This window comes from Artemia franciscana, chromosome 15 (assembly GCF_032884065.1).
Source record: "Artemia franciscana chromosome 15, ASM3288406v1, whole genome shotgun sequence".
Classification (NCBI taxonomy): domain Eukaryota; kingdom Metazoa; phylum Arthropoda; class Branchiopoda; order Anostraca; family Artemiidae; genus Artemia; species Artemia franciscana.
The window spans coordinates 10,762,171-10,787,652 of record NC_088877.1 but is presented as its reverse complement, the minus strand read 5'-3'; the positions used below and the strand labels follow the sequence as shown (position 1 = coordinate 10,787,652).

General features: G+C 34.5%; 1 protein-coding gene and 1 long non-coding RNA gene across 2 annotated transcripts in view; one reads left to right on the top strand and one right to left on the bottom strand.

Moving 5' to 3' along the window:
* LOC136036044 (uncharacterized) overlaps positions 1–23,380 on the top strand; it is a 29,887-nt gene extending 6,507 nt beyond the window's left edge. The window contains exons 2-4 of the long non-coding RNA XR_010619613.1: positions 5,203–5,375; positions 11,266–11,332; positions 23,154–23,380. This is a non-coding gene — a long non-coding RNA (uncharacterized LOC136036044). The remainder of the gene's footprint in view (positions 1–5,202; positions 5,376–11,265; positions 11,333–23,153) is intronic.
* Positions 270–1,482, bottom strand: LOC136036607 (uncharacterized). The gene has a single exon (XM_065718915.1). The coding sequence runs from the start codon at positions 1,480–1,482 to the stop codon at positions 301–303; it is 1,182 nt and encodes a 393-aa protein (XP_065574987.1). The 3' UTR covers positions 270–300.
* Positions 23,381–25,482: the final 2,102 nt, after the last annotated feature.

The window sequence follows — 25,482 nt, the reverse complement described above, 5'->3', positions numbered from 1 at the left end:
TTTATATTTAGTTTTAAGGAATCAAATTCGTGCCAGAGGTTTTAAGACCACTGATCTAATTCATATGGGGCTTTGCAAAGTATTTCTAACCAACTGCGCAACATAATCAGCTCTTACAAAGAGAATTTTAATCAGTCATTTTGAGTGTTTTCCATGCTACCAATGACATATTTGCGCTATATTCCTCATTTTATTAAGATTAGCCTACATTTTCGTCATCTTTTTTTTCAAAGTATTTATAAATACGTAATGAACATATAAATCAAAACTGATTAGGAAAAGTTTAATCGATAATCTGCTTTACAATTTCTGAAGGTGTACGTAGTGCCATTTATCAATTTCGGGTGAAACGGGGGCAGGTGCCTGCTTTGTTGGCAATGCAGATATAATTTCAGCTACTTTGACTCCATCGACCTTGAATTGGCTATTTTCTACGTTGACGCATGTCCTTTCTAAATTTTCCAAATCAAGGCCTGTGCCCTGATTATGAATAAGCTGTTTCCAATAAATATGAGTCTCGTGAATGACTTCGTGAGCAAAATCTTTATTCATCGCTTCGGCGTTAAAAGCAAACTGATTTGCAGGTTTTCCATCCGGGATCTTATATACCCTAAACCATTCTACGGTAGCTTTTAGGAGACCTGGCATATGCTTCTCAACATCATCAATGTTATTTAGTTTTTCACTGAGGGGATCATTGACATCAATGGCAATAATTTTCCAGTCCATTTCACCTTCGTCAATTAAAGCAAAACATCCAAGGACCTTGACCTCAATGACTTGGCCACGCTTTGCCACACGGTGCCCGATTTCACAAACATCAATTGGATCATTATCTCCTCTACATCCAGTTCTTTCATCAACTTTATTCGGATTCTCCCAAGTTTGGGGTAATGCACCATAGTTCCATATATATCCATGATGAGGGAAACAATTTGCAACATATCTGAGGTTTCCTTTTTTGATATCTTGCTTAATAGGATTTAGTGGCTCTTCTTTGCAGATCTCCATCTTTGCGTTAGTCCATCTAGGTACTTCTACAACCATATTATAAGTCTTTTTCGACTTATTAGCAAACAGAGGTATGTCATGGAATGGGGAAAGATAAGTTGTTCCTTTTTTCAGAAAAACCCTATATTCCAACGTGTTGGGGGCCCCAAACTCTTCAATTGTGTAGTATTCTGAAGTTTGAAGAGGATTTTTTAGTTCCTTTGTGTTTTTCTTATGTTTAGTTTCTGTTACAGGCGATGGGAGAGTAATATCCTGGACAAGCTTCGGACTTGCCTTTTCTATTTCAATCTTTGGTACTAGTTCTTCTTCTAATGATTTTGCTGCTACTATTGGCTCCATTGTAATATTAGAGTGAGAGTCCATATCTTGTCTTGAGTCTACTTTCAATATTCTATATTTTCTAACACCCCAAATAATTGATATTCCAGTACATGCAACTGAAGCAGCAATGACAAGATTTTTAATGATCATGTTCAATACTTTTTTCAAATAACTGTTATTGCATAAAATATCGGAAGTTATATACCGAAGATGACGTCACGATTATTGCCCAGCTATGACGTGTACATAAATGATTTTGATACAATTTGAAAAGGCTTTATAACTAAAATGAGTCCTGTGGTGGTGCAGTGGATTTGACCTTAGCTTGGTAATACGGGACCCAGAGATCGAATCACGCTGCAGGAATGCACTGCAGGGCCGACGCAGGGACCTTAGTAGTCAAGAAGCGTCGTTAATTCTTAAATAATAACTAAAATGACGTCACACTGACTAAAATGACGTCACACTGATGGTATGACCGTGCTCTGTGCAAAAGAAGAATTTAGATTGAAGGTGCAAAAATATACCTGAGAGCTTGACCTAGAAGCTTTACTGATTTACCGGTGGCATGCTGCTAATGAACTACACACCGGTGTGAAAAAAAATTTGGCAATGCGCCGGCGTGTCGTCAATCTGTCCATATTTAGACTTTAGTCTTTGCAGAGATTTTTTTGATAGTAGCTCATTCTGTAGTTTAAATATGACAGTATCAACAAAGCTCATTAGCCTTTGAAGAAGAAAAGAGAACACTAAAACAAAGAGTAGAAATAAACAAAACAAGATATAAGCTAACAACTTTAAATTGAAGAAGACTTTGAAGTTTTAAACTTGAATTTGAAACTACAAGAAAGATAATTGTAGTTTGAATACGCCCTTATAAAATCTATAATAATATGCTATAATATAGCTTATAAGTTTTGGTCCTTTGGTAGCACAGTTGGTTTTGCCTCAGCTTGATAATACCGGAACAGAGATCAAACCCAGGTAAAGAAGTGCACTACATGGCCAACACAAGGACCTTAGCAATCAAAAAGCATCAATACGGTTATAAGTTCCCGTCTTTCAAGTGACATATTTTGCCACGAAGCGGGAAATATTTTGAATTTAGAGGATCATAAAGTGTTCTTTTTCAATTTTTTTTTTCATTTGTAAAACAACTTAACGACATGCTCAAGAAAATATGTGAACTGCTAGGACTTATGATTGTACTAAAAAAGCCACAGTAGTTTTCATTTGTTTCGAATTTCATATGCTGAAAACTGAAAAACAATGACTTCATTTTTATCTTTGTTTCAACACGCAGATAGAATATTCGGACTTGATATAATATTTGACTAACTTTATATTATTCAATTCTGCATTTAATTTTTCAAAAAGATATGGATTATTTTGTTTGAAGCTAGAAAACTTATTCATTTTTTAATACGTTCAATGTAAAAAAAAAAAAATCAACCTTAAACCGTTTCCACAAACCTCCGTCGTATTACAACGTTTTAAGATCGAGATGACAATGAAAAACCCAAATAGTTGAGGCTAAACCAATAGAGTTGAGACTAATTGAACGTACTTTGACACATTTGTAAATCCTCTGCACTTCGTGTTTCTTTAGTTCATAGGAGTCAGCGTCCTACTTTCTGAATCTCAATTTGAAATACACCTAATTTTAGTTTTCAGAGGTGGGGGGATTCCCCCTTTGATTAAAAAAAAAACTTTTCTACAATTGTTTTAGGAAAATACTTTGGTTTGGCATTTTCACAAAAAAAATAATAAAATGCAAATTCTCCCCCCTAGACTTTGGAAAACATATTTTGCGTCCCTTGTATTTTCGTAAATTTTCACCTGTGGTTGTATCTATTGTGGTTAACCATTTATTGCTGCCTATTGCTGATCTGTTATTGTTCTTGAAACTCACCAAATCCCTCCCTTTTTTGAAAAAAAATTCCTTGTAAAAATGTCTGTCAGATTTTTTTCCAAGAAATTTCAAGTTCACCATGATACGTGGTTTTACGTGTTTCTTTCCAAACTGCAAAAGATAGGTCTTAATTGTTACCATTACATCTTGAGAAGGCTCTTGCAAGAACTATGGCCTCCCTTAAGTTTTAGAGGAGTCCCAAGTCAGTAACTAATATTTATTGTCATTTGAAGCGTGGCAATTTTGTGCTTGTAAAAATGTTCTCAATTCAAGCAAACCTGTTTCTAGTATAGTTTTACTTCAAACAAACGCATCGTAAAAAAATTGGTTGTTCAACTCAGAAAATATAAAATCATGACTGAAAACCAGCGGCTAAGGCCCTTAGACTCGCAATCAGATTTCAGACATTTTAATTTATATCTAAACCCCCGTCTAACAGGAAAATGTTATGCGTTATAAAAAAATTTTTTTTAGCAGATTCTGGTGGTAATTTTTTTCTTCTAAAGCCACTTGGGTTATTGCAGCTACTCAGGATATGATTAAAGATAAGAGAACTGACAAAGTTTTTGCTGAAAATTTCCGGAAGGCAAATTAATTTCTAGTGAACACGGGCTTACTAAAGACCTTTTACAACACTTGCTGAATTATAATCACTCAGGTAAACGAACAAAATTTGAAATGCTTTTATTTAAGAAATGCTTTTCAAAAAGATAGGTTTCTTTGTGGTAAACATACTGTGCTCCAAGCTTGAGATCGGCTTCATGAATATTCTTCCATTCATGAATATTAGCCTTCCACTACCCATTGTTGATCTATTCTTAGGTTTAATCAGGCTTAGTCATGGTTGAAGCGATAGCTGTAAATAATGATTCAGAAAAATGTCTCAGTACTAATGGTTGTACTGGGTAAAGTGGCAACGTTTCCATAACTTTCAATACTTTAGAGTACACTATTTATATTTTACTCATTAAATTGTGGATTTCAAAAAAGAATTTAGCTCCTTGGACAAAGGGTAATTGAATTTTCCTCAAAAATTGGTTTGCGGATATAACAAGACTTTCAATGGGTCTTCTCTTTTATTGGCCCAAGGCACTAGCTAATCAACTAGCATCAATATAGTGGGGGAGGGTCAAATCGAAGATTCAAATGAAGAATTGATTGTCTGGTGTTCTTAGTGAAAAGATTCCAGAATCGTTTGAGCCAGATACCGTCGGTGTTTTAAGAAAAATTAAACCTCGTTGATTTCAAGTGTTGCAATAGAATTATTAAAACCTTCCAACATCTATTCTATATATATTCATTAAAAGATTTAATTTTTTTTTATTGGTTAATTTTGGGAAAGGCGTTTGCTAGACTAGAAATAATTATACTTTTAGGTAGTTCTCTCAGCCAGTTGCTTTGGGAGATCCACAGAAGTTATTCATCCCCCTTCCCCTTTGTTGAAAATTAAACGACGTCATTGCTTGGCACCCAAAATTGTCTTTGCTGTACCACCAAATTAAAGGTCTTCAAAGCTCCTTTTTTTATATACTAACTTTTGAATAATAAAGCTGAGTACTTGAAAGGGGGATGTGCGCTATATTCTTTGAGTCGCTAGGTTTGGGTAAGACGAAAAAATATTTTAAATGAATTGCTTAAGCACTGCATTGATTCCAAACAAATAGTTATTGCTAATCCTTTCGATTAACGAAATTATTTCCTCAACTGAAGTTAATAATTTTATTTGGCAACAGAACTCACAAATTTTGAACTGCAAACAAGAAAACTTGTAGTTTTCAAGGGTTTTAGAACTCTTTTTGAGTTTTATGGTCATTTGTTTTTTCAACTTCTGCATGATTCTTAATAAAATGAAGACGCTGTGTCCCTTTTTGCTTAATTTCCTTTTTTAACCTAACTCAGAGTTTTGGATTAACTAGAGACTAATCGTTGACAATTTTTAGCATGAAATTATTTTACAGCCGTATTTGACCCATTGAAAACTGATTATTGCAAGAAGAACCGTTTAAAACAAGGAACAAAAAGTGTTTGCTGAATAGTGCATTTTACTTGTTATGCAAAAACTCGTACATTACTTGAAGACATTCACAAATGGTATGAAGACAAATTGTGAAGACAAATGCCTTCATAAATGGTAAGCAGAATTCTATTAGTATACATTTATCTGAAAATAAGAGAAATGTATTATGAGCTCAAAATGAGTAATCTAACAATCAGCCTCTAATCTACGCCTTGTTGTCTCACCTCGAAAGTATTGTACTTGCCATCCTCAGGGAATGTAACTTAGATTTTTCAATAAGATTTTTCGGATTTTTTAAAATGGTGCCACCAAAATTTGGAGTCTCGTAATGTATGGGATATTGGTATTAAAATGGAGAACGAGCGTTTTCTGCCAGGAAAATTTTCTCCTCCCTCCCTTGAAAATCCCCCAGACTACTCTCTCCATGGAAAATTCCCCCACACACAAAATTGAGTAGCTAAAGAGGGGGGGACTTTCTACGAGGGATTCCGGGGAGATACCTAGACCCACTAAAATAATACATGATGAGTCATGCAAATCCATTTTTCTTAATATTTCATTGCACTTTATTTTATCCTCAAAACAAGTTGTGACCATTGTACAAAGTTTGCTTTTTTGAACCCTTCACCACATCCCTCTAAGATCGCAAGGCCTGCTTTGCCTCACGTAATTCTTTGAGAAACAAAAATAGTCTAATGGAAACCCACCGCAAGCACATCCCCCCTCCCGAAGAATGTCTGTACACTTCCCAGTAGCCAATACTTGACGTAAACAAGGGGGCAAATTTCATAGCTTAGACACTTACTCTAGGACTTTGGGGGTTCATGTTTTCTTAAGGACATGCTTACTGGATCTATTCACTATGCTACACAAAATGACCATTTCAAAATTTTGATTGGATAACTTGTGGGGAAAAGGGGGCTTGGGAGGGGGACTAGTTGCCTTCCAATCCTTTTCGCTACATAGAAAGAGTGCTAGAACTTTTAACCCCCATTCGAAAGTTCTCTTTCCCGGTCTTCTAGGACTATCGTTTCGATACGATTACCCCTAGACAAAAAAAGTCAACACGCACTTGTGATCTTTATTCTGGCAGAAAATGCAAAATTCCACATTTTCGTATATATGAGCTTGAAACTTCTACAGCGAGGTTCTTGGATACGCTGAATCTGATAGTGTGATTTTTATTAGGAATCCTTGACTTTTAAAGAGTCTTTTCGCTTCTTTTCTAAAATCAAGCATTTTTTTTACAGGCTTGCTAATTTTTATAGGTAACACAAAACTTGATGAATTTTATATGTTTGGAATCAGCATAATAAGCTAATTCTTTTGATTTATCTATTGATGTTACAATCTCTTTTTAAGAGTTTTGGTTGCTACTGAGCCGTCTTGCTGCATTCTTACATTTCAATGCCAAACATGAAATCTTGACTGTATGGAATTTTTTTCCTTTAATTTCTTCCTTTTAATGTTTTTCCTTTTATGTTCATGTTTTTCTCTAAAGAAATGTTTGAATCAGGGCAGTCTCTTGTTGTAGTATTAAGTAAAAAAAGCAAGTTTTTTTAACGGAAAGTAATGAGCGACATTAAAACTTAAAACGAACAGAAATTACTTCGTATATGAAAGGAGCTGCTTCCTCATCAACACCCCGCTCTTTACGCTAAAGTTTGACTCTTTCTCTTACCTCTACTTTTTCAAAACAGTAAAAAACTTTAGCGTACAGAGTGGGGCGCTGATGAGGAAGCAGCCCCTTTCATATACGAAGTAATTTCTGTTCGTTTTAAGTTTTAATATGGCTCCTTACTTTCAGCTAAAAAAACTTGTTTGTTTTTTTTAATTTCTGAACGTTTTTGAATCAATGCATGTTTTGATTTTGACTCTCCGCAGATGAATAATTAAAACGAAATTCGCATATTTATTTTTATGGCTAAATGGCTTTCTAATAGTTTTGATCGAATGATTTTGAGAAAAAAAGGAGCGGGAAAGGATGCCTAGTTGCCCTCCGGTTTTTTGGTTACTTAAAATGGCAACTAAAACTTTTAATTTGTTACGAATGTTTTTATTAGTAAAAGATATACATAACTTACAAATTAGCTTACGTAACGAAATTCTGTATTCTCATGATTTTATTATGTATATGAAGGGGTTCACCCCCTCGTCAGTACCTCGCTCTTTACACTAAAGCTTAAATTTTTCCCAACTTCTTGAGAATGACCCCTGAATCACAAAAGCCGTAGAATAAATAGTTCAAATTACTAAAAATAGACCCCTTCCACGGGAACCGTGAGGGAGTAAGTCGTCCCCACAGACTTAGTTATAAGGTTTTTTTACTACACTGAATAAAATGGCTATCTCAGAATTTTGATTTGGTGACTTTGGGAAAATAATTTACGTGGGAGGGGGCCTAGGTGCCCTCCAATTTTTTTGGTCACTTAAAAGGGCACTAGAACTTTTCATTTACTTTAGAATGAGCCCTCTCGCAATATTCTAGGACCACTGGGTCGATACGATCACCCCTGAAAAAAAAAAAAAAAAAAAACAAAAAACAAACCAACACGCATCCGTGATCTGCCTTCTGGCAAAAATACAAAATTCCACATTCTTGTAGATAGGAGCTTGAAACCTCTACAGTAGGGTTCACTGATACGCAGAATCTGAGGTGTGATTTTCGTTAAGATTCTATGACTTTTAGGGGTTGTTTTCCCCTATTTTCTAAAATAAGGCTAATTTTCTCAGGTTCGTAACTTTTGATGGGTAAGACTAAACATGATGAAACTTATATATTTAAAATCAGCATTAAAATGCAATTCTGTTGATGTAGCTATTGATATCAAAATTCCATTTTTTTTAGAGTTTTGGTTACTATTAAGCCGGGTCGCTCCTAACTACAGTTCGTTACCACGAACTGTTTGATTAGAAGGCCATTATCTCTCTTAAACTTTGTTGGTATACAAAATACGAGTTAAACACATATTTTCTGCTGAACCCGTGAACAGTAATCACACTGTAAGCTCAAGAATTCCTAAAAGAAAAAAAAAATAGATTTCTTCGCTAGTACCGCATCCTTGCAGAGATTCTTGGCTTTTCAATACTCCCTACCTACTTTCCACCGCCAAACTCAACAAAAAATGAAATAAAAAAATTCATTTATGAAGTGAGCAAAATTATTTTTTTTTAAGCTACAAAATCATTCAAATATAATATTTTTTTTCCGTTCTAGTTTGGTCTACTGTCAAAAGCTTTAGTCTGTTTTCCCCAATCGAGAGTTATGCACAGAATGTTTATTAGAGATCTTTAAGCTTAGAATTACCTGTTAAAAAATATTTCTGAAAAATATATTGAATAATTGAAAATGAAATAAATATTTCGGCAATTTTCCTGCATATTTGATTAAAATCGTAGCTTTCTTTAACTTTTAAAAAAACTTGTGTAAACATGCAAAATTAATATTTTGGATAATAGAATAATAAAAAAAAAGTTGGTCTAGCTGAAAAAGGGCCTTTCTAACCGTGTAAAAATGCTATTCAAATGAATGTGTCAAATTTTTTTTCCACGAAATTTCAAGTTTTGTTGGTCTTATGTGTTTCCTTCCAAATTGCAAAAGATAGATCATAGTTGTTTCCATGCCGTTTTGAGAAGGCGCAAGGGCTATGTCCTCACCTAAATTTTAGAAAATTTCCATGTCAGTAACTAATATTTATCTTAATTTAAGTGTAACAAATTTTGTTTGCAAAAAAATGTTCTCCATTCAAGTAAACCTGTTTCTACCGTAGCTTTACTCCAAATAAGTCCTTTATAAGATTACATAAAAAAAAACTAGTTTATTTCACTGAAAGTAAGGAGCGACATTAAAACTTAAAACGAACAGAAATTACTCAATATATGAAATGGGTTGTCCTCTCCGCAATCCCTCGCTCTTTACACTAAAGCTTTCAATTGTTTTAAAAAGCAGAATTGTGGCAAAGAGTCAAACTTCAGCGTAAAGAGCGAGGGATTGCGGAGGGGACAGTCCATTTCATATACGGAGTAATTTCTGCTTGTTTTAAGTTTTAATGTCGCTCCTTACTTTCAGTTAAAAAAACTAGTTTTTTGTGTAATTTCTGAACGTTTTTGAATTAATGCATGTTTGATTTTGACTCTCCACACATAAATTATTAAAATGAAATTTGCATATTAATTCCTTTTTTGGCTAAATGGCTTTCTCTTAGTTTTGATCAGACGATTTTGAGAAATAAGGGGTGGGGGAAGGAGGCCTAGTTGCCCTACAATTTTTCGGTTACATAAAAAGGCAACTATAAATTTTAATTTTTAACGAATGTTTTCATTAGTAAAAAATATACGTAACTTAAAAATTAACTTACGTAACAAACTTTTATATTCTTAAATTTTTATTATGTATATGAGGAGATTTGTACCCTCGTTAATCCTCACTCTTTACAATAAATCGTAATTTTTGACCCAATTCTTTAAGAATGACCCCTGAATCAGAAAGGCCGTAGAATAAATAGTTGAAATTACTAAAAACACTATAGCATAAAGAGCGAGGTATTTATCTCCTCCTAAATACCTCTCTCTTTATGCTAAAGTATTATTAGAACCCCTCACATGCGTAATAATCTCTGTTGGTTTTAAGTTTCAATGATACTCCTTACTTTCAATTGAAAAAACTTTTCCATGGTTATTTATAGTACTTTTAGAAAATCCTGCGCCCTTTTCATTGAATTTCTGTTCCCCCATGACATATTTTTCCAAGGAAAGATCCTCCCACATAGCCCCCTCCCCTCAATCCCACCCCCAAAACCAAAAAACATCCCCTGAAAACGTCTGTACACTTCCCAATAACCAGTATTATATGTAAACACTGGTCGAGGTTTGTAACTTGCAGCCCCTCCCCCAAGGACTTTGGGTGAGTAAGTCATTCCCAAAGACATATTTATTATGGTTTTTGACTAAGCGGAACAAAATGGCTATCTCAAAATTTTGATCAATTGACTTTGGAGAAAAAATGAGCGGGGGAGGGGGCCTAGGTGCCCTCCAATTTTTTGGTCACTTATAAGGGCACTAGAACTTTTCATTTGCGTTAGAATGAGCCCTCTTGCGACATTCTAGGACCACTTGGTCGATGCGATGACCCCTGGAAAAAAAAACAAATAAACACGCACCCGTGATTTGTCTTCTGGCAAAAAATACGAAATTCCACATTTTTGTAGCTACGAGCTTGAAATTTTTGTCAAAGGGTTCTCTGATACGCCGAATGCGATGGTGTGATTTTCGTTCTATGACTTTTAGGGGGTGTTTCCCCTTATTTTCCAAAATAAGGCAAATTTTCTTAGGCTCTTAACTTTTGATGACAAAGACTAAATTTGATGAAACTTATATATTTAAAATCAGCATGAAAATCCGATTCTTTTGATGTATATTTTAGCATCAAAATTCCGTTTTTTAGAGTTTCGTTTACTATTGAGCCGGGTCGCTCCTTACTACAGCTCGTTACCACGAACTGTTTGAAAAGTGGGTGTCTAACTCAGACCAAAGAGTCATGACTGAAAATCAGCGGCTGAGGCGCGTGGATTCACTATCAGATTTCAGACATTTAAATTTATGTTTAAACCTCGTCTAACAGGAAAATGGTGTGTATTATAAACTCTCTCTGTCAACAGATGCTGGCGGCAAACCTTTATTTCTTCTGCTGATACTGGCATTGCAGCTAAACAGGAAAAGATTAAAGATAAGAGAACTGGCAAAGTTTTAGATAAAATCCTGCAGAAGGCAAATTAATTTTTTGCGAGCATGTGTAAGAACGCCACAATATTATGCTTAATAAATTTGCTTCTTTTTAGAGTAACTCAATCTCAGTAAAAGTTCCCTTTTTCCAAGAAGTCAAATATAAACCAGCTATTTTAGTTAGCCAGTAATTTTCAAGGTAAAACTTGAAAATATATTCAGTTTTTGTATCAACCTTAGTAAAATATCAAGTTGTAAATGCATCGACATCTCTTTGTTTCAGAGAATAGCAACTATTGAAACATTTGACCTGTAACAAACAGTTGAGGACCCAATTCAGTCAAATTTTGGTAAGTAACCTTTCTTTACCTAAATTGGTGGAAACCACCTGTCTTTGAATGTAATATTAAGATAACATTAGAGAAACTTTTCGTCAATTTGTTTAAACCGAGAAAAAAGTAATTTTGTGTTGAATTAGGTTGCCAAGTAAACTTCTTGAATTCTCTCTTTGGGTTTTGGCCCTAACTTTAGTTGGAGCCTTATCTTCCCCTTTGAGTATCACTTCTTTGGGAAATTTTATTTACCACGACTTAATTCGTTTCATCAAGACATCATAATAAAGTATATTCAGACCACAGGAGAAGGTACAGATTGCCCTTCAACTGTCTAAGATCCTTCTTCGATATTTCTTTTCGGTTAAGGGTCTTATAATCCCCTCTTATCTACCTTCTTAGTCAAGACCGGGTCTGTCTAAACCCAGCAATGTTGAAAAGTAACTCAAGCTAAATATTGTTTAATCTGAAGATTTTTCCCTTTCCTGAAATTACTGTTAATTCTGCAGGAGTGAGAACTAAGTCAAAATAACCAAGGAGGTAACATAGAGTAATCTACAACAAGGGATAGAAAGCCATAGGGCCTTTTGACCCTCTTTTCAATCTAGTGTTTTTCGGAACTAAGTTACAGTGTTTATAACAGATATCAAGCACAGGAATTGGAATTCCTTAAACTCGAGTCTTTGTCACCTGCTAGATCAACAACCCCCAAAATCCACCTCCACTTGTAATACGAGTTAAAAATAGCGACGAAGACCACACTGCCTTTCATCGAGTTTTACTTGAAGCGTATAAAAGAGGAATAAATTTTTGTAGATTTGTATAGTAAAATGCGTTCTGTATATGTACCATCACCTTAAGGCGAAGTTAAAGGGGGGATCTTCCCTTTTTGATATTTTGAAAGGAGTCCGTCAAGGTGGCCTTACTTCACCGTCTTTATTTAATAACTATGTTTTACATGCCCAAAATTCTATCAATTTCAGTTGTATTAACCGCGGATTTAATCTATCATTAATAACATTTGCAGATGACGCTTTGAATTTAAGCCGTACTTTTAATGGATGTGAAAACGCGTTTCATCAGCTTTATAATGAAGATAAAGATATCGGGCTTTCTTTCAATGTAGAAAAAACTGCTTTTGTAGCTTTCAATTTTAAAGAGACAAATGGCCCTACTTTTTTTTTATCTTTAGCTAATACTCAAGCCCCTCTTTTTCAAAAATTAGTTTTCCTTGGAATAACCATTGGAAAAAATACGAAAGAAACTGTGAAATTACCCCTTAAATTTTTGAAGAAAAACTGAGAATTGCTTATGCTTCAATTGTATCTAATATTTAAAACATAGGTAAATCAAATATCGCAAAATTTATAATAGCGTAGCTGTACCTCATCGCCTTTCTCTTTGTCCGGTTTGGCAGTTTTTTAGTGAACCTCAGAAACTATCTGTTCGTAGAGTATTTTTTCGTTATGCCAAATTCCTTCTCAGTTATTCTCCTTGGACTAGAAACAGTTAATGAATAAGCTCCATCTAATTTCGCCTATATGTGTTATTGATAAAACGCTACATGATTTTCGTTCCTCTATATCGAAAGTATATATCGAAAGTATCTCATCCTTGACCTGCATTATTTATTTAATTGTCTCTTGGTGTTGATTTGATTTGTACATATTTATAGCTTATTTTTTTCTTTTCTATAACTCCATCTTAAGGGCGTTTAACCCTATTTTTGTAAAAGATGGGTTATAAATAAATTGAATTGAAATAAAAAGAGAATTTGAGTTGCATAAATCATTACAGTTTTTCCTCGTAAAAAATATATGAAGCAAGTAAAATTAAATGGTTATAAATATTGCACGGAGTCTGTTAAGTTAAAGCCATAAATAAAACCCTTCTTACTTTCCACCCGCTCTTGATAATATATATTTCCTTAGTAAAATCATATAAAATAAAGCTAATAGCCCCTATGTATTAAAATTAGTCTACAAGTAATATTGTCTCTGGAACCAAGAAGAAACTTGTCACGGGAACAAACACACAGTGACGTCACGGTTCTATTTCAGTAATTAATAACTGTCTCGTAACTTTTGATGGGTTCATTTACACTGAATAAATTATACGTATTCGAATCCCCATTAAAAGAAAATTTGTTTGATATACATATTGAAAAAAATACATCATCCCGACCAAATAAAGAAAAACATAATGGGAAAATAAATAAATGCTAATTTCTTTTTACAGTTCGAATAAAGATGGCGTATATAGCAAGTTTCTCAGCCAAAAAAATTGCAAAACCCCTCTCCCCCAGGCTGTTATTAATTTAATTTTTTTTCATATGATAAATTAATAGAATAGACATAAACTAAAAATTAAATAAAAATAAAATTTAAAAAAATTTGCAAAACCTCTCCCCAGGCTCTTATCCATTTTTTGGCATTGGTGATCTCGCCATCAACTTGGGTTCTGAGGCAAACCCCGCAGGGTTTTTCGTTTGGATGGAAACTGGCTACTTCTTACTCCTCGATCTGGGCCCCCTGGTCAGATCATATTTACATCATTAACTGCTACACAAAGTAACAGTGAGAGTCGAATTGTTGGATCGCAACCGATGATCAGTCGATTGCTTAACCACTGTTTTAAGTTACGCGTGTTTGGATTTATTCCCAGAATTCTTTTATCGACTGAAAAATTCTTGAGAAGAAAGCCAGAGCTAATTAAAAGAAAAATTATTTTGGTATTTTTGTTTAATAGAATTAGCAATTAATAAATGGAGAACCTTTTAAGCAAAATGAAAATGGGAAAGAAATATAACCGAACTATTAGGAAACAAGATCAAGTCATTGGAATGGAATACACGATTACAGGAATGAAATGCGTTACAACTAGATATGGAAATAAACTCGTTAGTACTATTGATTTTAAAGGTGAGATGGTTGATCTATTTGTCCCTAAGCTTTTTCATTCCAAAGCAGCTGATCTTGAAAACCAAATTAAAAATTAGATAAAGGTATGGTTTCAAGGTTATTGAAAGAAAAAGTAAAGATAAAATAAATTATTTCGATATTGATATCGAACTATCCACTAAATATCAAATTATTACATTTTATCGGTAGTATAGGAAAAATAGAATATAATTAAACCCTTATTTCACAAATTAATCTAATTCTTATTTCACAAGACCTGTTACGATCTTAAAGCTCGGGACGGAAAATTATAAAAATGTCAGAAAATTTAATTTAGAATGGTTTGAATTCAATTGAGAATGGAGTAAATGTATGGGGTGATCTAAACCCGCATTCACATTGTGAAAAGTATATAAATAAGACCAAATTTGATTTCCAAGGACCTATTTTCATGTTCAATTAGGGGGTAGAAAATGATCAAAATGTGCAATAATTGATATTAAAGTTACGTAAAATGGACTGAAAATGATTTAAATTGAATGGATGAGCTAGGAGGTCCAGAAACCCCATTTTTTAAACTACTCCTACTGTAAACAAAAAAATAATAATACTAATAAAATATAATAAAAATAATAATCGATAAAAATAATAATAATAAAAATAATAATCGATGTTGGCGATGTGCCAACATCGCCTCCTCTACTTAGGCAGCACTATTACGCTGCCTGTGATATAAATGAATTAACCAATGTTCTTCAGTCAAAAATTTCAGTTAGAGTGATGTAAAAGTGAGGGATCCCATCTCAACTTAATATTAAATAAAAAACAAGAGCTAAGAGCTCATATGGCACTTGTGACGAGGCGAGAAGAGCTAAGAGCCAAGAGATCATATGGTATGAGCTCTAACAAAATTCTATGGATCAATAGATTGATTTAAAAAGGAAAATAAGAGGCTTAATGCCGGTCAGGATTTAAAATAAGAGCTCTGAGTCACGATGTCTTTCTAAATATCAAAATTCATTAAGATCCGTTCACCCACTCGTAAGTTATAAATACCTAATTTTTTCTAATTGTTCCTCTCCCTTTAGCCCCAGATGGTCGAACCTGGGAAAACGACTTTATCAAGTCAAATTGTGCAGCTCCCTGACACGCCTACCGATTTTAATCGTCCTAGCCCGTCCAGAAGCACCAAACTCGCCAAATCACTGAACCCCTCCCCCCAACTCCCCCAAAGAGAGCGAATCCAGTACGATTCTGTCAATCACGTATCAAGGACATTTGGTTATTCTATCCACCAAGCTTCATCCCGATTCCTCCACTCCAAGTGTTTTTCCAAGATTTCCCCCTCCAACTCCTCCCAATGTCAAAAGATGTGGTTGGGATTTGAAATAAGAGCTCTGAGACATGGATTCCTCCAAAAAATCAAATTTCATTCAGATCCGATCATCTATTCGTAAGATAAAAATACCCCAATTTTTACGATTTCCAAGAATTCCGGTTTCCCCCTCCAATTCCCCCCAATGTCACAGGATCTGGTAGGAATTTAAAATTAGAACTTTAAAGCACAAGATCCTTCTAAATATCAAATTTCATTAAGATCTGGTCATCCTTCCGTAAGTTACAAATACCTCAATTTTCAAATTACCCCCCCCCCCCCCAATTCCACCAAAGAGAGCAGATCCAGTCCAATTATGTCAGTCACGTGTCTTAGACAGGTTTCTATTCTTCCCATCCAGTTTTATCATGATCTCACCGCTTTAAGTATTTTCTAAGATTTCCGGTCCCCCCCCTCACTGCCCCCCCCCCCCAATTAAGCTTGATCCAGTTTAGATTTAAAATAAGAGATCTGAGTTACGAGGTCCTTCTAAATATGAAGTTTCATGAAGATCCGATTACTCCTTCGTAAGTTAAAAATATGTAATTTTTTCTGATTTTTCAGAATTAGCCCCCCCCCAATAGAGCGGATCCGTTCCAATTATGTAAATCACGTACGTAAGACTTCTGCTCTTATTTTTCCCACCAAGTTTCATCCCAATCCCTCCAATCTAAGCGTTTTCCATGATTTTAGGTTCCCCACCCCAAACTTCCCTCAATGTCACCAGATCCGGTCAGAATTTAAAATAAGAGCTTTGAGACACGATATCCTTCTAAATATCAAATTTCATTGAGATCCGATCACCCGTTCGTAAGTTAAAAATACCTCATTTTTTCTAATTTTTCAGAATTAACCCCTCCCCCAACTACCCCAAAGAGAGCGGATCCGTTCCGGTTATGTCAATCATGTATCTACGACTTGTGCTTATTTTTCCCACCAAGTTTCATCCCGATCCCTCCACTCTAAGTGTTTTCCAAGTTTTAGGTTTCCCTCCCAACCCCCCCCCCCCCCCAATGTCACCAGATCTGGTCGGGATTTAAAATAAGAGCTCTAAGACACCATATCCTTCTAAATATCAAATTTCATTGAGATCCGATCACCCGTTCGTAAGTTAAAAATACCTCATTTTTTTAATTTTCCAGAATTACCCCCCCCCCCAACCACCCCAAAGAGAGCGGATCCGTTCCGGTTATATCAATCATGTATCTAGGACTTGTGCTTATTTTTCCCACCAAGTTTCATCCCGATCCCTCCACTCTAAGTGTTTTCCAAGATTTTAGGTTTCCCCCTCCCAAATCCCCCCCCAATGTCACCAAATCCAGTCGGGATTTAAAATAACAGCTCTGAGACACGATATCCTTCCAAACATCAAATTTCATTAAGATCATATCAACAGCTCGTAAGTTAAAAATACTTCAATTTTTCTATTTTTTCCGAATTAACCGGCAATAATACCAAGTGCCATAAAAACAAGTTTTTTTAAATGAGAGTAAGGAGCGACATTAAAACTTAAAAACGAACAGAAATTAGCCTACTCCGTATATGAAAGGGGCTTTTCGTCCTCAACGCCCCACTCTTTACGCCAAAGTTTGACTCTTTCTCTTAACTCTACTTCTTAAAACAGTAAAAAACTTTAGCGTAAAGAGTGGGGCGCTGAGCACGAAAAGCCCCTTTCATATACGGAGTAATTTCTGCTCGTTTTAAGTTTTAATGTCGCTCCTTACCTTAGACCTTAGTCCCTCCAGAGCCATCGGTGGCGCATAGGGCGGACAAAGCCTCTGCATTCGTCTCGCATTGGTGCTGCAGCGATGACGTCGTCCCATTCAGGTATTAGTGAGGTGCCGGCCGTCCTCAGATCTCGGTTATGTGTTCGTCTCAATGTATTTTTGGGGCGGCCTCTCTTTCTTCTACCGTCTGGCTTCCATTCATAGGTTGTTCGAGGAAGGCGGCTCTCTTCCATACGAAGAACGTGTCCCAGGTATGTCCACCGCCTTCTTTTCAGCAACTCAATGACTGGAGGTTGACCTGTTTTTCTGTGTATTTCTGCATTTGTAATTTTTTGTTGCCAGCTTGTATTCAACATTCTTCTGAGGCTCATATTTTCAAATGCAAGGATCCTTTTTTCAAGCTGGGTGTTTATTTTCCAACATTCACTTGCGTAAAGGAGAATTGAGAGTACATTGCTGTTGAAGAGTCGTTACTTTCATTAAAAAAAAACTTGTTCTTTTTATTTAATTTCTGGACGTTTTTTGATTAATCGATGCTTTGATCTTGGCTCTCAACACATAAATAATTAAAACGAAATTTTTTTTAATAATTTTTTTTGGCTAAATGGCTTTCTCATAGTTTTAATCGGAAGATTTTGAGAAAAAAGGAGAGAGGGAGGAAGCCAAGTTGCCCTCCAATTTTTTGATTACTTAAAAAGGCAACTAGAACTTTTAATTTTTTTACGAACATTTTTATTTGTAAAAAATAGACGTAATTTACGAATTAACTTACGTAACGAACTTCTATATCCGTATGTTTTTATTGCGTATATGAGGGAGTTCACGCCTCGTCGATACCTCGCTCTTTACACTAAAGCTTAAATTCTGTCCCAATTCCTTAAGAATGACCCTTGAATCACAAAGGCCGTAGAATAAATAGTTGAAACTAAAAATACTTTAGCGTAAAGAGCAAGGTATTACAAGGAGGTAAACCCCTCATATGCGCAATACTTTCTGCTCGTTTTAAGTTTTAATGCTGCTCCTCACTTTCAGTAGAAAAAACTTTTCATGTTTATTTTTTCATTGTTTCTTAAATAATGCTAAAAAATCTTGCCCTTCATTGAAAGTCTCTTCCCCCATTAGAAGGTTTTACATGGAAAGATCCTCCCACGTGACCCCCCCCCCCCACCTCAACTCTCCCTCCCAAACCCAAAAAATTCCCCTGAAAACGTCCGTACACTTCCCAGTAACCATTACTATATGTAAACACAGGTCAAAATTTGTAACTTGCAACCCCTCCCACGGGGACTGCGGGGGAGTAAGTCGTCTCCAAAGACATAGTTATTAGGTTTTTCGACTATGGTGAATAAAATGGCTATTTCAGAATTTTGATCCGTTGACTTTGGGGAAAAAATGAGCGTGGGAGGGGGCCTAGGTGCTATCCAATTTTTTGTCACTTAAAAAAGGCACTAGAACTTTTATTTCCGTTAGAATGAGCCCTCTCGCAACATTCTAGGACCACTGGGTCGATACGATCACCCCTGGGAAAAAAACAAACAAAAAAAAACAAATAACACGTATCCGTAATTTGTCTTCTGGTAAAAAATGCGAAATTCCACATTTTTGCAGATAGGAGCTTGAAACTTCTACAATTAGGTTCTCTGATACGCTGAATCTGATGGTGTGATTTTCGTTAAGATTGTATGACTTTTAGGGGGTGTTTTCCCCTATTTTCTAAAATGAGGCAAATTTTCTCAAGCTCGTAACTTTTGATAGGTACGACCAATCTTGGTGAAAGTTATATATTGAAAATCAGCATTAAACTCCGATTTTTTAAATATAACTATTGGTATCAAAATTCCATTTTTTAGAGTTTCGGTTACTATTGAGCCGGGTCGCTCCTCACTACAGTTCGTTACCACGAACTGTTTGATTATTCCAGAAAAAATTCATAAATCCATAAATCATCTATAAATTTTGTAAAAATATCTCGCATTATTCCCAATTACATTGTAAAGAAGAGGTTTTCATTGAAAATACCGATTTTCAATTGAAAACGTTTTTTTTTTTTTAGTTTTGTCACTTTTGACAATAAACAATAGCACCGAATAAAAATATTGTCAAACTATTAATTATAATTATTATTTTCTTTTAATTTAAGTACAAATTAGATTTAAATAATTAACTTTAATTCATATTGGTGCATTATTAAACTTAATCAGAAATTTAATAAAATTGTCAAAATATCGATTTTTAATCAAATTTACATTTATTTTAGTTCTTCATCACTTTTCGACAATTAATTAAAATAAAACTAGCTGAAAAAGATGTTTATTCCCTTTTCCCCATTCCATAGCTGTAAAAGTCTAAAACTTGTTCCTTCATTTGCCTTTTATGGTAAATTTTACACTTTAGTTTTTCAAAACACTGACAAAAATAAATATAAAATCACCATAATAATCAGGATGACTGTAAAACTACTGCAAGAAACTTTTTATTTAATACATAACTATAAATTCCTGGAAAATCAGCAATTCCAAACTTTACTTCATCGAAATTTCTATTTTCATTTTTCAATGCTGTAAAAGAAAACATTTTAAAGATGGTATAAAAGAAAATGTTTCTCTATATTTCGTTTTCAGTAACGCAACAAGCTTTAGACTCAAGCTTTATGGTTACGGAAGCAGAAAAAAGACCAGGAATATGTATTTAAAATTTGTTCTTCATCAAAGAGTTTGTAATAACAAAATGTAAGTAAAGAGCGACAAGGAGTGACGTAATTTTGATATCAATATACATAATTAAAGAATTGGCTTGTTACGCTGATTTCAAATATTGATTAAGTTTAGTGTTGCCAATATAAAGCTACGGGCCTGAAAAACTTTCCTATTTTTTTAAAAAGGGGAAAACACCCCGTAAAATTCAAGGATTTTTCATTAAAATCACACCATCAGATTCAGTGTGTTCAAGAACCACGTTGTGGAGATTTTAATTTCCAATCTTCAAAAGTGTGTAATTTAATTTTGTATCTTTTGCCAGAAGAAAGATCACGGACGCGTGTCTTTTTTCCAGGGGTGATCGCATCGAACAAATTAGTCCTAGAACATCAAGAAATGGCTCATTCGAGGGTTGTAGTGTACTTTTAAGTGATTAAAAAGATTAGAGGGCTACTAGCCCCCTCTTACCCCCTTTTTTCCTAAAAGTCGTCTGATAAAAATTTGAGATAGCCATTTTTTCCAGCACAGTTTAAAGACCCAATAACTACGTCTTTGGAGTTAAAAAATCCCCCCCACAGCCCCTGTGGTCTTTATAAAAGGTTTTTAGATTATAAAAGTCGCCCATTATTTACGAATAGTATTTTTTTTTTTTTTGAAACGGGAATTACCCGGGGGAATATCTTTACATGGTTGTAGGTGCCTAGAGTATAATTCCGTGGGGGCGGTTGGCTATTTTCTACGATATTCTACATGGAGGTTTTTTCCACAGGATAAGTTCTCCAGGGGGAATTGTCTGCAGGAGGAACTTTCTAATAGGGGACAGGGTTTTTGTGAGAAAATTTTTCTAAATAGGAAGAGATTTCCGGCATGATTTTGAAAACAATAAGAAACTAGTCTTTTCCAAAATGCGCAAAAAAAAAATGTTTTTTTACCCGAATCGTCCGCAAGAAATTTTCGGATGGGAGTTTTCAGCTAGAATAGAATTTTCTGGAGGGGAACTTTCCAGGCTGGGGAAAGGGCATTTTATGTGAGAAGAACTTTCATGGATGGATTTTCCGTGGAGAGGAAGAAATTTTCCATGGAGGGAGAGCCGGATTTCATTAAGTTTAGTTTTACCCATCGAAAACTACGAGCCTGAGAAGATGCGTTTGATTTTCCAAAATGGGGGAAATACCAATAAAAGTCAAGGAATTTTAATTAAAATCGCACCTCAAGATTCAGTGAATCCAAGACCCCTATTGTAGAAGCTTAAATCTCCCATCTTCAAAAATGTGTATTTTTTTGCTAGATGAAAAATTACGGACACGTGTTTTTTTTTCTAGGGGTGAACACTGAGGCCAAAATAATTTCAATGATTTAAAGAACATGAAAATTGAAACTTAGAATGTTAACGTTAACAAATGACTATCGTATCGACATTTTGAGTGACATATTCAAACAATTCGAACGAGACTTCTTAGGAGTTTCAGAAACTCATATCCCAGGGGTAGGAAGCATGAAATTAGGTGACATAGAACTTGTTTACTCAGGCAGGAAGGATGGGGCGCATAGACAGGGAACAGGGCTCATAACGAATAAGAAAGCTGCTAAGTCTCGTTTGGGTTGCGAAGGTATTAATAGAATACTAATTGCTCATTTTACGACCAAAAAGTTCAGGATATCAAATATGGTAGTATATGCCCCTGTTGAACCGACTGACAGAGATATTAGCAACTCAGATGAACTTTATTTACTGTTGCGGGAGGAAATATACAGGGTCCCAGGTAGAAACACGGAGTTCTTACTAGTCGATTTTAACGCCCAGGTTGATAAAAAGGGATAGATGGTATCCCTTGAACACGGTGTTTTTACTAGTCGATTTTAACGCCCAGGTTGGTAAAAAGGGATAGATAGGTTGGTAAAAAGGGATAGATGGTAAACTTGGTGTAGAAAGAGAAGCACTAATGGCAAAAGACTTTTGCAATTTTGTAGATATAACGATCTAGTTAGTAACAATACGGTGTTTGGTAATAAATTGGCCCATAAGTTGACATAGTATTCACTTGATGGTACGACAGCAAACCTTATTGATTATATTATAGTAAACCGAAGGCAGGTAGGATAAATACATGATGTTAAGGTATGAAGGAGTGCTGATATTGACGTTAAAAGTAAAGATCACTATTTAGTAGTGTCTAGGGTTAATTTAAAGCTGAAACTTCGGAAGGGCAATTACCTCACAGGAAGTTCTGATGTTGGTTAACTCCAGGATGAGAATTTGAGAGCAACTTCCCATGAACAGTTGAAAACTAAACTTGAGGGTCTAAAATTTTACAATGTGAAAGAGAAAAACAGTTCGTGAAATTGCTGATAGTGTATTAGGCAAGAAAGTTGACTGGGGCTAGGAATATTAGTGAAAAAACTTTATGTTTAATAGAGAGGAGAAGGGGCTTGTACAAGAATTGTCTGAGTGATAGAAAGAAAGTGGAGAAAGCATTAAATATGAACTGAGAAAATGTGAAGTGGAGGCCATAGATAAAATTTACGAGGATCTGGAAGATGTAGCTAGACGGAATAAAAGTAAATTAAGCAAAAGTAAGTAAAAGTAAGTGTAGTAACTATCAAGGCATTAGTCTGATCAAGGTAGGTAGTAAATTACTTAGCAATATGATACTTTTTAGAATGGAAGATGCTGTAGACAAAGTTTTAAGAGAAGAGCAGTCACTCTCAGGTTAACAATAGAGAAGTGCCTTAGTTGCCAAACACCTTTGGACCGCTGCTTTATAGATTATGAGCAAGCGTTCCATTCTGTAGAGAGAAGAGCTTTAGCAAAGGTATTATCCTTGTATGGTATACCAGACAAACACATTAAAGTGATTTTGCTATGTACGAGAATAATACTGCTGCGGTTAAGGTAGGAAATGAAGTTAGCAGCTGGTTTTGTATTAAATCAGGAGTTAAGTAGGGTTGTGTTCTATCTCCCTTTATATGGATTATTTTGATGGACTTTGTCTCAAGGGGCATATGAAAGGCAATGGAAGACCAGGGAATCAAATGGGGAGGTAAAACTCTTCAGGACTTAGATTATGCTGATGATTTAAGCATTCCAAGAGTCCGAGTCATCTATTTATCGATGAATAAAAGAAGTATTATTTTTTGCAGGTATAGCTATCAGTGTTTATGGTGCTCATAGCACACGGTCTGCCTAAACGTCCCACCTTAAAGCAAGAGGAGTTGATGTGGACCAAATCGTAAGATATATAGGCTGGACAAATGCCAAAATGTTTGCAAGATTCTATGATAAACCAACTGAAAGTGAACAATAGTTATCTGTCTTTTGAATTTACTCATTGTGTTTTGTTATATTATAAATATCTAACTATCAATGATTATGTGCACAGCAGCCACCTTTTATGAATAGGGCTATTATTGATTATCAGGGTTGGTTTAGCTCATGTTGAACTTTAAAATCTCAGTTTAACTCGAGGCGGAGCCAAGGCTAAATTCTAGAATTTAGGCTAAAGGCTAGAATTGCTAAGTTAAATGGAAACCAAGTTTGAAGTTTGGTTGTAATTCTAATCCAAAGAAGGAGTCCCGACGTAACAGAGTTCAACTGCCCCCCCCCCAATTTCCCTTCCCGTTGAACTCTCAGCGTGTAGTCATGAGCTTAACCACCGCATCAAGGAGTTTAAAATACTGGTGTTGTTTTTGGTCAGTCCAGGCGATTGCATACGTCTATCTCAGTTGAACTCTCACCTACGCTGGAGCTCCTTCTTTAAGGTTTAACTTTAAACTTTAAACTTGGCAAGCTTTCGTTTAATTTATATATATATATATATATATATATATATATATATATATATATATATATATATATATATATATATATATATATATATATATATATATATATATATATATATATATATATATAGGCCTATATATATATATATATATATACATATATATATATATATATATATATATATATATATATATATATATCTATATATATATATATATATATATATATATATACATATATATATATATATACATATATATTATATATATATATATATATATATATATATATATATATATATATATATATATATATATATATATGTATTATATATATATATGTATATATATATATATATATGTATATATATATATATATATATATATATATATATATATATATATATATATATATATATATAATTAAAAGAGCCTGAATAATGTATGTACATAAAGTAAATATTTTTATATAATTAATACTCACATATACAATAACCATATACGTCTATGAAAGTATAAATGTAACTGACTTTAGTTCTGCTATTCAGCTAGTTCAAAAAAATTCACTGGGCAGAGTTGACCATGTAACCTTCTCATTACGATCTTATGTTTGGTACAGGGATATCTCAATCAACCCCTAAAACCCCTTGTAGGCTAATATAGCCCTTCTATCCCTTGTAGGTGTTCCAGAAATCAATTATGATAACTGATGATTATTTGCTGTTATCTTCATTCTAAAATGGTGGCTAGCAGTAAATTCAGTCACGCGTGCGTTCATGGACCACAAAAGCGACTGTAGTTCCTTAAACACTTACGAATGGATTAAATTTTATGGCTGATTTTCCCTTCAGCTAAAATAATAACAAATTTTGATACCAATAGTTACATCAAAAGAATTGCATTTTAATTCTGATTTTAAATATATAAGTTAATAATAAATATATATAAAAAAACAAGTTCTTTTTTAACTGAAAGTAAGGAGCAACATTAAAACTTAAAACGAACAGAAATTATTTCATATATGAAAGGGGCTACTCCCTCATCAATGTCCCACTTCTTTTATGCGAAAGTTTGACTCTTTCGCTCAACTCTTCTTTTTAAAACAGTAAAAAACTGTAGTGTAAAGAGCTGGGCGTTGATGAGGAAGCATTTTCTTACATATACGAAGTAATTTCTGTTCGTGTTAAGTTTTAATGTCGCTCCTTACTTTCGGTTAAAAAACTTGTTTTTTTTATACTTAATTTCTGAACGTTTTTGAATCAATGCATGTTTTGATTTTGGCTCTCCGCAGAGGAGTAATTAAAACGAAATTTGCATATTTTTTTTTTGCCTAAATGGCTTTCTCATAGTTTTGATCGAATGATTTTGAGAAAAAAAAAAAGAGCGGGGGAGGAAGCCTAGTTGCCCTCCGATTGTTTGGTTACTTAAAAAGGAAACTAGAACTTTTAATCTTTTACGAATGTTTTTATTAGTAAAAGATATACGTAACTTATAAAATAGCTAACGTAACAAACTTTTGTATTCTCATATTTTTTTTATTACATATATGAGGGGGTTCAGCCCCTCGTCAGTACCTCGCTCTTTACACTAAAGCTTAAATTTTGTCCCAGTTCATTAAGAATGACCCCTGAATCACAAAGGCCGTAGAATAAATAGTTGAAATTACCTAAAATACTTTAGCGTAAAG

Excerpts from the sequence above, each read along its gene's own strand:
- LOC136036607 (XM_065718915.1), bottom strand. The coding sequence starts at position 1,482 with ATGATCATTAAAAATCTTGTCATTGCTGCTTCAGTTGCATGTACTGGA.